The following is a 12693-nucleotide window of genomic DNA, read 5'->3' as shown; positions in this document are numbered from 1 at the left end:
GGCCAGGAGCTGGACTTGGCTATTTGAGGCGTAGACCATTGGGAGCATTTAATAGGTAGTGTGAGCTTGTCACCATTATCACCCCTGGCTATGAAAACTTTAAGGAACTATGGAGTTGAGAAGGGATAATAAATGGAATGATGGAGCAGAAGCAATGGACTGAATGGCCTAATTCTGCTCCTATGCCTTGTGTTCTTAAACACACAATAAGTCATTGACACCTTAAATAGGAAAAATACATTATCATTTAGTTATTTGCATTAAGTCCTTGTTAGAGGATCAATAGTGAAAGTGATGATTAGCGAAACTAGGTTTTTAATTTATGTGTATTCCTTGTGTTGAGTACAGTTTTAAAGCATCACGTTAAAGTATTTCAGAGTTTATAGGGGAATGTTAAGTTGTGGCCTAGATAGAAGTGCATCTTTCTGCTGCAATAACAGAAAAAAATGTGTGTGGGAGCATCTGGAGACTATTGAACCATTCAAGAATTTTATGTGCTCAGAGATGACTTTGTGCATGAATGTATCAGTTGACCACAATTCCCACAGAATATATTTGGTAGGATGCAATCCATTCTCTGTTACTTTCTCCAGCTCTCCAATCCACCAAAATATCTGTGATTATCCCCAAAATCGCTCCAACAGTGGCAGCTGTACCTTCAGTTGCTGAGTCTCTCCACTGCAGAATTTCTTTTCTGAATCTCTCTAAGTCTTTTGAAAGTCCGCTTTGGCTTGTCATTCCTTATTTTTTCATGTTCCTGTTGAGATCATTTTTGCTGTGTTAAAAATGCTTCCAGTAAATTATTTGACTAAGTCCTGGGTCCTAGACATATTGGCAAATTGGCTCCATTGGAAGAGGCAGAGGGATTCTGTGGAGGATTGATTTTGTGATTGTAAGTCTGTGTATCAGTGGTACTGGGACCCTTATAATGTTACATAAATATTAACAATTTATTATAAATAGTGGAGTGATTATCAGTAATAACGTGAAAGTTGATGGTATTGTTGACATGAGCAGTGTAATCTTAGGCTGTAGGATAATATTGATTAGTTCATAAAATGGGCAAAAAAGTGAGAGATAAAATTTAGTCCAGAAAAGCATGAAGTGATGCATATTGGAAGGACTCTTAAGGGTAAATATAGTCAATGAATAACAGGGAGAAATGAGGAACAAAGGGGCTTTGGCCTACAAGTACAAAGATCTTTGAGATCGATGAATAGTTACATATGGTGGTGAAGAAGGCATTTCTTCTCTGTAGATTTAAAGGAGTTTGTGGAAACAGCATTGGTGGTATCTTGCCAGTGGTACGTAGAGCACAGGGGGAGTCAAGGTACTACTGTAGAGTAAATGATGAGTTTCCTGCCAATCTGACTTTGCTTTCAGGATTACCACAGATTGAGCTCTAACAAGAAATGTGAAGGTTGAATCAAAATGACTTCTACAATGAAATCAATGTGAATATACAAACTTTCTTTAGATGTGTGCTTTTTTAATGAGCCCTTCTCTTATCACACTGTTCACAGTTTAAACAAAATTCTCTCTCTTATAACATAGTGACACTAATTAACTTCCTGTCTTCAACATGAGTCATTAACATAGCTATAAATGTCATGTTTTATTGCAGGCAAGAAATAATGTTGGCACAAGCTGGTCATATGTCATTACCCGATTTCAATACTCGTGCAAACTTTGATCTGCGAAGAATAGTGGAAGATCAGGTAAACCTACTGACAGTTGAGATTAAATATATTTTTGTGCTCCTTAAGTCCAATTGTGTGAAGTGTTGTTTAGGATGTTCATTAAAAGTCAAAGCGGATTGTGGGGGTGGGAAGGTGGGAATAGATTCTGCAGATGCTGGGAATCTTGAGGAAAGTGTACAAAATGTTGGAGGAACTCAGCAAGGTGGGACTGCTGCCTGAAACATTGATAGTTTATTACCTTCCATAGATGCTGCCTGACCCACTGAGTTCCTCCAGCATTTTCTGTGTGTTGTGTGTGTGAACATTTTCATCTTTCGGCCTATTTCTATGTGTATTTATTTGTATTACAATAGTTCAAATGATCTCTGCATATTAAATTCCACACTGGAGTCAAATGTTCAGAGGACAGTCAAGACCTTTCATCTGGACTGTAACTGGTGGTTCATGCACATGCATTTAGAGAGGACACTTGAATGCATATTCAAGCTTACCCTGAATGATGAGAACTGTAAATTGTATTTATGTAGCATATGTAATTTAGTAAAATATGCTGAAATTATACATGAAATATTATAGCACATCATAAGCAACAGCTGAGGCATTTAAAATAAGACTAAATTGTCAACAATTGACCATGAAATTATATTTAGAGCAATACTAATGATCTTGAAACTATTTACGGGGCTAAAATCATCTCAACATGAAATATCCAAAATTGTGTTCTAATAAGAAATTTTAGAGTCATTAAATGTTTCCAGGTCTGCACACCTAAATATAGAAGGTGCCTTTTAACCATCTAAGAATGCCTGATCTGTATGGCAGATAAATTTATGTACCTTTGATCCATTCATTCTGATACACTTATTGGCGAAAGATCTTTCAATCCCACCTTGACTCAACTGCAACACACTCAACTTCCATAACCTTTCTTGTTGGTGAATTCCTAACAGTATATACAGAGAAGATGTTGATATTAGTTTATACTGCTGCTGTTCAGTGCATTTTTGAGCCAGTTCATGGCTGCAGCACATGTAATTCCTGTCAGGAACTCATCAGTGAAATGGAGTTTGGAAATTGCACCCTGAACACATTTTGCTGGAGAATGCCTCATGCTGATAACCTTCCATCTCTTCTGCTCTTTCCCTTTTCTAGAAGGTTCCCTTACTCTGCATGTTGTCTTTCCTCCCTGATTTCCATTGACTCCAATTTTGCTAAGAGTTCTCGATAGCCCTTTAAAGAGTGTTACTGTCCTGCTAAGGGAAGTCAGTCTTAGTACATACCTCTAAATTTCAGTGAGCTGATTATGGATGCATAGGTGTTACACAATAGCTCTGATTACACCATTTTCTATTACACTGCAAATGGCTGAAAGTATACTGATCAGTTGATAATTTTTTTGTGTGCCATACTCTGCCAGAGCCTTGGCGACCACTTTTCAAGTGGTTGTCTTAGGGGAAATATTCTGTGAGTGGCCCCCCCCCCCCACTTCCTTCTCACAGCGCAGTTTTTTTCACGAGGCCGAGCTGCGAGCTTGACACTCAACCCGGCAGGGATGGAAACCGTGCATGGGAGCAGCCCGACTGGATTTGAACTCGGGAGCCTTCGCTCCGGAGTCCAGCGCTGATGTCACTGCACCACCAGCTGGCTGGGTGATAATTAGGCACGTTGAATTTGCCCCATTTTTAGTGAGCAGGGCACCTTTCAACATTGTGAGTAATGTGACAGTGCTAGAGCCAATCAAGAGCACACACGTCTGCGATATTTTTGGGGTACATTATTTTTGTTGTATCAGATACTCTTGGCCAAGTATTGATATCTTGTTGAAACTTAATGTTTTGAAAACCAGAACATTGATGGTGAGGACCATGGTGAGGTAGCAAGAAGCATCATCCAACTAACACATCTGATTGGAAGTACTTGTAAGGTCTTCAGTCTCATCTTTGTATTCACATGCTAGGTTCCACCATCATTCATATCTCAATACTGCATTCTTCCCCTGTCCACATGAGCCTAGTACGAATCTCAATTTAAAATGCAATCAATGACTGAATGCAATCATAACCTTCTGGTTTAGCCAGGTCTAAAGAACTAATGCCCTCTGACCAAAGAAGTTCATTTTCATTTCTGACCAATGAGGTCTACACCTTAATATTGACCCATAGATCTAGACTTCTCAGCCAGCAGCCTCGTCCCCTGTTCAGCTCTCTAAACATTTTATAAGTTGCAATAAGATCTCCTCTTATTACTCTAAACTCATCTAAACTCAAAGGTGTGGAGGTCAAGCTGATTCTGTCCTTCTATGACGATCTACCTTCCCAGGAAGCAGTTTGCTCTCTCAACCTATAGATTACCTCAACTCCAATATGCTTCCCACTAGAATGGAGTTAAAGTGAGGAATTTGAAAATGGGGTGGAATGTTATATTTTGGCTTTACTCGTCCATTGCCTAGATTTATGAAGATTTTTTGCTGTGTGAAATTATTACAATTTAATACCAGATTCCTATGTCAAAAATGTTTCTATAATTCCAGAAACTTGCATACTCCTAATGTTATGATAACTTCTGTCCATTGAATTGTCTGTGGTATCTTTTAACACCCTCTATTAAAATTTCTACCTGATGCCGCTATCAAATATCTGTATTTGAAAAAATTAATATTAGTGAAGTGAAAAACATGTAAAAATGTTTATTTTATCTCTTCGTTTTATCTAATGTATTCCATTATCCCATGTTTGCCTGACAGTGGAGGAAAGAACTTCATTTTAAAATGGAAGAGGAAGAAAAGAGCAGACAGCTACAATTAGAAGAAAAGCAGAAAATGATTGAACAAAATTTCAGTGAACTGATGAAGAGGAAGGAAGAGACACTTGAAAAAACTATCAACTGTGCATGAAATGTCTGTTTGAGGGGAAATTGCAAGGAGAACAGGGTATGCTGATTCATCATGGTGTTGGAGAGGCAACATTTCATTGCATGATGAAGCAGGGTCATATGGAAAAGCTTATTCACCCTCTGATTTTTCTGAGGTTCTGTTAGAATTCATTAAAACAAAGAAGCAATAGGAGTTTTTGGAAATTTGATTAATATTAATACTTAAATGCTGTGAAAACAGCCTTACACTGTACTAAAGTATTATGTTCTTTAAACAAAATACATATTAAAGAATATGTTCTTTAAACAAAGAACATCATTACTAATTTGGTCTAATATCAGGGTAGTGATGACTGGTCAGTGTTAATCAGTATGATTGATTTATTTTACAAACGTTTGTACAATTTAACTGTCGATTACATTCACTGACAGGTCATTATTTAAAATGTAGCATATCACAGTATATGCAGTCCTTAGATTTTAAAAAAACATTCAATAATGACCCAAATATTTATCAATTCAAGCAAGCATTAATTGTTGCTTTAATCCAGCATTAATTGCTCATTCCTAAATACATGCAGTCCCCTACTTCTGTGATTTTTCTGTAAGTGTTGTGGTTCTGAAATCTGTTCCACAAGGCAAATTTTATGTAAGTTGTATTTCACTGACATCATAGAAATGTAAAGAAAAGTAACCCATTCTCATAGAAAGATACTATATAGAAACAAGCCCACTGAGTCCATGCTGGCCTTCAAGCACAGGTACCCATTTTTTCATGAAACATTCTAACCCATTTTATTCTCTTCCATTCCCATTAACTCCTGTCATGTTCTACCACTTACACACATAATCAAAACAATTTGCAGAGGTCAATTAACTACCAGCCCATACATCTTTGGAATGTGGGCGGAATTCAAACCATCCAGAGGGAACCCAGGCAGTTACAGGGAAAATATGCAAATTCCACACAAACACTGGAGTCAGGATTGAATCTGGATCACCAGAGCTAGGAGACAGTACTGTAGAAATAAAAATAAAACCTCATAGATTAATTGGAAAGTAATTTAACATTTAGTATTGGCTTGCCTGTAGTACCCGAATGCCTCAGTCAAGACTTTACCTGTGAACTCTAGGTGAACCATTTGTTTGGATAACTTCAGCAATCTTCTCAGTCTTCAGCTCCAATAAATCCTTTTATGTAAGCTCTTGAGAGTAAGATTTAACAGCATTTTGACATTGTCAACATCTAGCTCAAGTTCAAGTGCTAGAGCTACCTTTGACATCTGTACTGGTAATGCTCCTACATTGAGAGATTAAGGTATGTCAAATAAGATAGTAATACAGGTTACTTGGTTAGACATCCATATAACAATGCCTGAGGACTTCCATGATGATATACTAGAAGAGAACTCAATTTGCAGTCCCCAGCTGCATTGATCCCTCTTCCTTTGCAGTACATGCACAAGGAGGTATTTTGTTCCACAGTACACTAACCATGTCCCAATTTGCTTTGATAAATAACCCACCCCACACCTCACAGATGATTTCAGCTAGCACCTTGCAAATTGCCTGGCTCTCTCCTCTTCAATACCGGCAGCTTCTCCGCTCACTTCCACATCATGAGAATGCACACTTGCTTTCAAACTCATGAAACAACTAATTGGTGAGAAGAGCTTATGGCTTCTAAGGTTAATAGTTTTTCCATTTCTGAAACCCCTCCAGATTATTGCTTCATAAGTGCAGTGGAACTTTTGACTTTTTTTTTTGTTCCAGGCACGATGATCACATTGGATATGTTTAAATATAGAGGATGTAAAGTTAATGCTTGCTCATTTTCATGTTGCTTCACTGTATTTCTCCTCTATCCTGATGCATAATGCTTCCTACCATATTTGAGCATGATAGAGCAAAAAACTGAAATTACTGTAGGTTACTGAGCAACTGCATAATAGAAGGACCATATACCCTGCCAACATGTTAGTAAGTAGTTCCCATGTGCATAGTCATAGTGTAATACTATGACTCTTTGGCCAACACTTCTGTATTGACCATGGAGTCCATCTAAGCTATTCCCACTTGCCTGCATTTGGCTCATATCCCCCTAAACTTCTCCTTTCCATATACTTCTGAAATGTCTCTTAAACATTGTTATTGTATCCTTCTTCAAGCATTCTTTCTGGCAGCTCATTCCCTCTCTGTGAAGAAGTTGATCTTCAATTCCTTTTTCAATCTTTCCCTCTCACCTTAAACCTATGCCCTCTAGTTTTTGATTCCCTTTCACTGGGGAAAAACACTATGTGCATTTACCCTATCCATGGCCCTTGTGATTTTATGCTGTAAGGAATAAATTTCCAGCCTATCCAACCTCTCCCTATTATCTGGCCCTTGAATCCTGGTAACATTCTTGTAAACCTTCATTACACTCTTTCCAGTTGAATAACATCCTTCCTATAGCAGGATGACAAAAATCCTGCACATAATACTCCAAGTTCGATTGTCAAGGATGAGGTTACAGAGTACCTGGAGGCATATGACAAGATAGGCAGAACTCAGCATGGTTTCCTTTAAGGGAAATCCTGCCTAACAAACCTATTACAATTTTTTGAGGAAATTACCAGCAGGCTAGACAAGGGAGATGCAGTGGATGTTGTATATTTGGATTTTCAGAAGGCCTTTGACAAGGTGCCACACATGAGGCTACTTAACAAGATAAGAGCCCATGGAATTACGGGAAAGTTACATAGGTGGATAGAGCGTTGCCTGATTGGCAGGAAACAGAGAGTGGGAATAAAGGGATCCTATTCTGGTTGACTGCCGGTTACCAGTGGTGTTCCACAGGGGTCCGTGTTGGGGCCACTTTTTTTTTACATTGTACATCAACGATTTGGATTATGGAATAGATGGCTTTGTGGCTAAGTTTGCTGACGATACGAAGATAGGTGGAGGGGCCGGTAGTGCTGAGGAAACGGAGAGTCTGCAGAGAGACTTGGATAGATTGGAAAAATGGGCAAAGAAGTGGCAAATGAAATACAATGTTGGAAAGTGTATGGTTATGCACTTTGGCAGAAGAAATAAACGGGCAGACTATTATTTAAATGGGGAAAGAATTCAAAGTTCTGAGATGCAACGGGACTTGGGAGTCCTCGTACAGGATACCCTTAAGGTTAACCTCCAGGTTGAGTCTGTAGTGAAGAAGGCAAATGCAATGTTGGCATTCATTTCTAGAGGAATAGAGTATAGGAGCAGGGATGTGATGTTGAGGCTCTATAAGGTGCTGGTGAGACCTCACTTGGAGTACTGTGGGCAGGTTTGGTCTCCTTATTTAAGGAAGGATGTGCTGGTGTTGGAGAGGGTACAGAGAATATTCACTAGAATGACTCCAGGAATGAGAGGGTTAACATATGAGGAACGTTTGTCCACTCTTGGACTGTATTCCTTGGAGTTTAGAAGAATGAGGGGAGACCTCATAGAAACGTTTCGAATGATGAAAGGCATGGACAGAGTGGATGTGGCAAAGTTGTTTCCCATGATGGGGCAGTCTAGTACAAGAGGGCATGACTTAAGCATTGAAGGGCGCCCATTCAGAACAGAAATGCAAAGAAATTTTTTTAGTCAGAGGGTGGTGAATCTATGGAATTTGTTGCCACGAGCAGCAGTGGAGGCCAAGTCATTGGGTGTATTTAAGGCAGAGATTGATAGGTATCTGAGTAGCCAGAACATCAAAGGTTATGGTGAGGTGGGGGATTGGGACTAAATGGGAGAATGGATCAGCTCATAATAAAATGGTGGAGCAGACTCGATGGGCCGAATGGCCGACTTCTGCTCCTTTGTCTTATGTTCGCCTCCAGTAATATCTTGTACAACTGCGATAAAACGTCCCAGCTCCTATATTTAATGTGATGACTGATGAAAGCCAGCATCCTAACACCTGTTTCACCACCCTGTCCACATGCAACATCACTTTCAGTGAACTATATACTTATACTCATTGGTCCCACAAAACTCCCCAGGACAGCATTTACTGTATAAGCTCTAACCTTGTTTGCCTTCCAATGGTCCTATAAACATTTGTGAAAAATCAGACTATCTAATGTAAAGCCAAATTTGGGCAAGTAAAATGTAACATAACTAAGATGTTGGCAAGTCACCTTCTTGATCTGCTGTACTAATGATTTACTACATCATTTCAGAGGACAATTAAGAATAAGCCAGTTGTTGTAGAAAAGGAGGCAAGGCACACTTAAATTACAAATAACTCTGATAAAGGATCTTCAAATCTGAAATGTTAACTTTGTTTCTCTTTCCACAAATATTGCCTAAACACCCAATTGTTTCCAGATTTTTTTGTTTTTTTTTAATATATAAACATTAATCGGTTTGGACATGGAAGGCAGAGTTTTCTTCTTAAAGGACATTTATCCTCCCAATTGCCTCATTTTCTCTTTAACCAGTACAGTTTTTATTTCTGGATTTGAATTATTGAGTACAAAAATTCAAAGGTCAAGGAATGCACATTCCCATTTATTAACTCCAGATTAGTAGCAAAACCAATATACTAACAGTGCCAGATTTACAAGTAATTGAAAATCAATGCTAGATGCTGAAAATCAGAAATGAAACTATAAACTACTGGAAAAATTCAACAAATTAAGCAGCACTGTAGAATGAGAAATAATTAGCATTTCTGATTGACGATCTTTCATAAGGTTCTGATTGTGGATCCTGAATCTTAAGTGTTTATTCTGCATTTCCAGCATTTTCTGTACTTCAGGTTTACAAGTATTGAGGAGTAATCTGTCGCATAATAGGCCTTTTAAATCTGCAGTGGTACTAACACCGTATCTGAATCAGGTGCTGACAGTCATCACTCAAAATTTCAGGAAGACCCAGGAATACATATGTGGTTATAATGCCTAATGATTTACAGCAAGAGACCTCCCTTGGCAGAGAGAGACCTCCCATTGGAAAATAACTTATTTGGAAACTGGTTGATTTTTCTGCCATCGTTGTATACATATCGAATCTGTTACTATTGTGATGCCCACTACCCCTAATTCCTAGCCCAACTCCTACACAATAAAATATTTGAATATTTGCAGATTCCTGCTGGGTAATATACAGTATGTCTGTAAATAATTTCAAATTGTCCAACTCCAATAAATTAAATGGAATCAGCTTTTCACATTCTTTATTATTCATTTACAAAATGTGGACGTACCCAAATTGGTCAGCATTTATTGCCTTTCTGTTATTGCCCATAAATTGAATGGATCACTCAGTCATTGTAAAGAGCACTTGCATTGGTCACTAGGGCTATGTACAGCTTGGAATATTGGAAGGCTGAGATAGACTGGATGTGACGAGGGTGTTTCCTATAGTGGGGAAGTCTAGAACTAGAGGGCACAGCCTCAGAATACGAGAATGTCCCTTCAGGACAGAGATGAGGAGGAATTTCTTTAGCCAGATGGTGAATCTGTGGAATTCTTTGTCAGACAGCTGTGGTGGCCATATCATTGAGAATACTTAAAGCGGAGGTTGATAGGTTCTTGTTTACTAAAGGTGACAAAGGTTACAAAGAGAAGGCAGCAGGATGGAGTTGAGGGGGATAGTTAATCAGCAATGTTGGAATGGTGAAGCAGGCTCGAATGGGCTGAATGGCCTGATACTGCTTCTATGTCTTATCATAAACACAGATGATTTGTTCTTTGAAGGATTCTAAAACACCAGATGGACTTTTACAACAAACCAGCAACATTGTCACTATTCCAGGTTTTTTTTAATTAAGTAGTTTGCATCTCCCAGCTGCTGAGGTGGCATTGAAACTCAAGTCTCTAGATCAATAATACCAGCTGTTGGATAGTCCCGTAACGTAAATACCATGTTGCTTTGGTGGTAAATTGTAATTCTCAAACCGGAAAATCCAGAATTGCTGTTGCATTTACTGTATTCCAAAAAAAAACAAAACCCAAAGTTATTATTTCTAATATCTAGAGCACTTTACTTTCTGTTCAGTTTCTTACAGTTTCACATTTATCTCCCTTATGCTTATAATGATTTTTTTTGCCATTTTTAAATGACAATCATTCTGAATATTGAAGAATATTTTTGACAGCTGTTGTTTCACAATTCTTTCACTAGTGAAAAATATAAAGACAAGGACTAACTGCTGGCTGAAAACCAGGTGGTTATATGGTAATTGTAACAGATGTTCTGTTTGTAAACACAGCAGGAAAATAGCATGACAACATACCAGATCCAAACACTAATGTACTCTCAGGATCTATCATACAGGGAACTTTTCCATTTTCCATTATATTTTACAAAAAAAAGTCACAACCCTTAACTAAAAGAACTTGTAGTTGACAATAATTTACTATGAAATTCAATTTATATTTATGGAATAGAAATACTTTCACATATACTACGATTGGTACAATTTTACCACATTGATCAGATCAAACCACACCAGTTATAGGACTATTTTCTGCTTTATTTAATTGTATTACCTGCAGCTATTAACCATTTGAACAGACTTTTAGGAAATTGCATGGCATTCTTCGGAATGCCAAAGATTTTTTGTGGTGAAAGGCAACTCAGATGTGTGCTCTGATTCTTAACCTAACGGTGAAAATGCCATCAAAAGTTAGATGAAATGGCGAAGTGTACCAGGCACTTCAGCACTCTTTGGCTAAACATACCAGGAGCAGATTCATGAAAAGTGGAAGGACTGAAAGTCTTTCATTCTGGCAGCTTCCAGCCCGAATTGCTTGAACTTGGTCCAGATGTAGTGTCACGTGACTTATCTTTGGAATTTATTGGCTTGGTCAAAAATTACTGCTGGCCAACTCCATATTGGCTGCCATGAGCATTGTTTCCAATGACGTGGAGAATGTACAGCATTTCTCCTTTGCTGCTTGCATGGATTAAACTTCTTAATAAGTTTCTTAAATTTCATCAGAAATATGGTAACAGTCATGGTCTGATAGAACTCAATGGTATATGCACCTTGTCATACAGCATGGAAACAGATCTTTGTCCCACCCAACCACCATGTCTGCACCAACAACGACGCCTATATTATATTAGCTTATATTACAGATGTGCTATTTCATTTTCCCCTTGTTACCACCAACTTCCCACAGAATCTACTCATCTACTCACCAGGGGTAATTTACTGTACCAACTAGCTTTCCAATTTAAGCGACGTTGGAATATAGAAACATAGAAACATAGAAAATAGGTGCAGGAGTAGGCCATTTGGCCCTTCGAGCCTGCACCGCCATTTATTATGATCATGGCTGATCATCCAACTCAGAACCCCGCCCCAGCCTTCCCTCCATACCCCCTGACCCCCGTAGCCACAAGGGCCATATCTAACTCCCTCTTAAATATAGCCAATGAACTGGCCTCAACTGTTTCCTGTGGCAGAGAATTCCACAGATTCACCACTCTCTGTGTGAAGAAGTTTTTCCTAATCTCGGTCCTAAAAGGCTTCCCCTCTATCCTCAAACTGTGGCCCCTCGTTCTGGACTTCCCCAACATCGGGAACAATCTTCCTGCATCTAGCCTGTCTAATCCCTTTAGGATCTTATACGTTTCAATCAGATCCCCCCTCAATCTTCTAAATTCCAACGAGTACAAGCCCAGTTCATCCAGTCTTTCTTCACATGAAAGTCCTGCCATCCCAGGAATCAATCTGGTGAACCTTCTTTGTACTCCCTCTATGGCAAGGATGTCTTTCCTCAGATTAGGGGACCAAAACTGCACACAATACTCCAGGTGTGGTCTCACCAAGGCCTTGTACAACTGCAGTAGTACCTCCCTGCTCCTGTACTCGAATCCTCTCGCTATAAATGCCAGCATACCATTCGCCTTTTTCACCGCCTGCTGTACCTGCATGCCCACTTTCAATGACTGGTGTATAATGACACCCAGGTCTCGTTGCACCTCCCCTTTTCCTAATCGGCCACCATTCAGATAATAATCTGTTTTTCTATTTTTGCCACCAAAGTGGACAACTTCACATTTATCCACATTAAATTGCATCTGCCATGAATTTGCCCACTCACCCAACCTATCCAAGTCACCCTGCATCCTTTTAGCATCCTCCTCACAGCTAACA

The 12693-nt window shown here is 39.0% G+C and overlaps 1 protein-coding gene across 2 annotated transcripts in view; it reads left to right on the top strand.

The window, feature by feature from the left end:
* tmem232 (transmembrane protein 232) overlaps positions 1 to 4925 on the top strand; it is a 92850-nt gene extending 87925 nt beyond the window's left edge. For both annotated transcript variants that reach the window (XM_072281379.1, XM_072281380.1), the window contains 2 exons: positions 1625 to 1718; positions 4444 to 4925. In XM_072281379.1, coding sequence (XP_072137480.1) covers positions 1625 to 1718; positions 4444 to 4593 — 244 coding nt within the window. In that variant the 3' untranslated portion in view covers positions 4594 to 4925. The remainder of the gene's footprint in view (positions 1 to 1624; positions 1719 to 4443) is intronic.
* The last annotated feature ends 7768 nt before the right edge of the window (positions 4926 to 12693 follow it).

Source organism: Mobula birostris, chromosome 17 (assembly GCF_030028105.1).
Source record: "Mobula birostris isolate sMobBir1 chromosome 17, sMobBir1.hap1, whole genome shotgun sequence".
NCBI classification, from domain to species: Eukaryota; Metazoa; Chordata; class Chondrichthyes; order Myliobatiformes; family Myliobatidae; genus Mobula; species Mobula birostris.
Note: the sequence above shows the minus strand (reverse complement) of the source record. Positions and strands in the feature narration are given on the sequence as shown.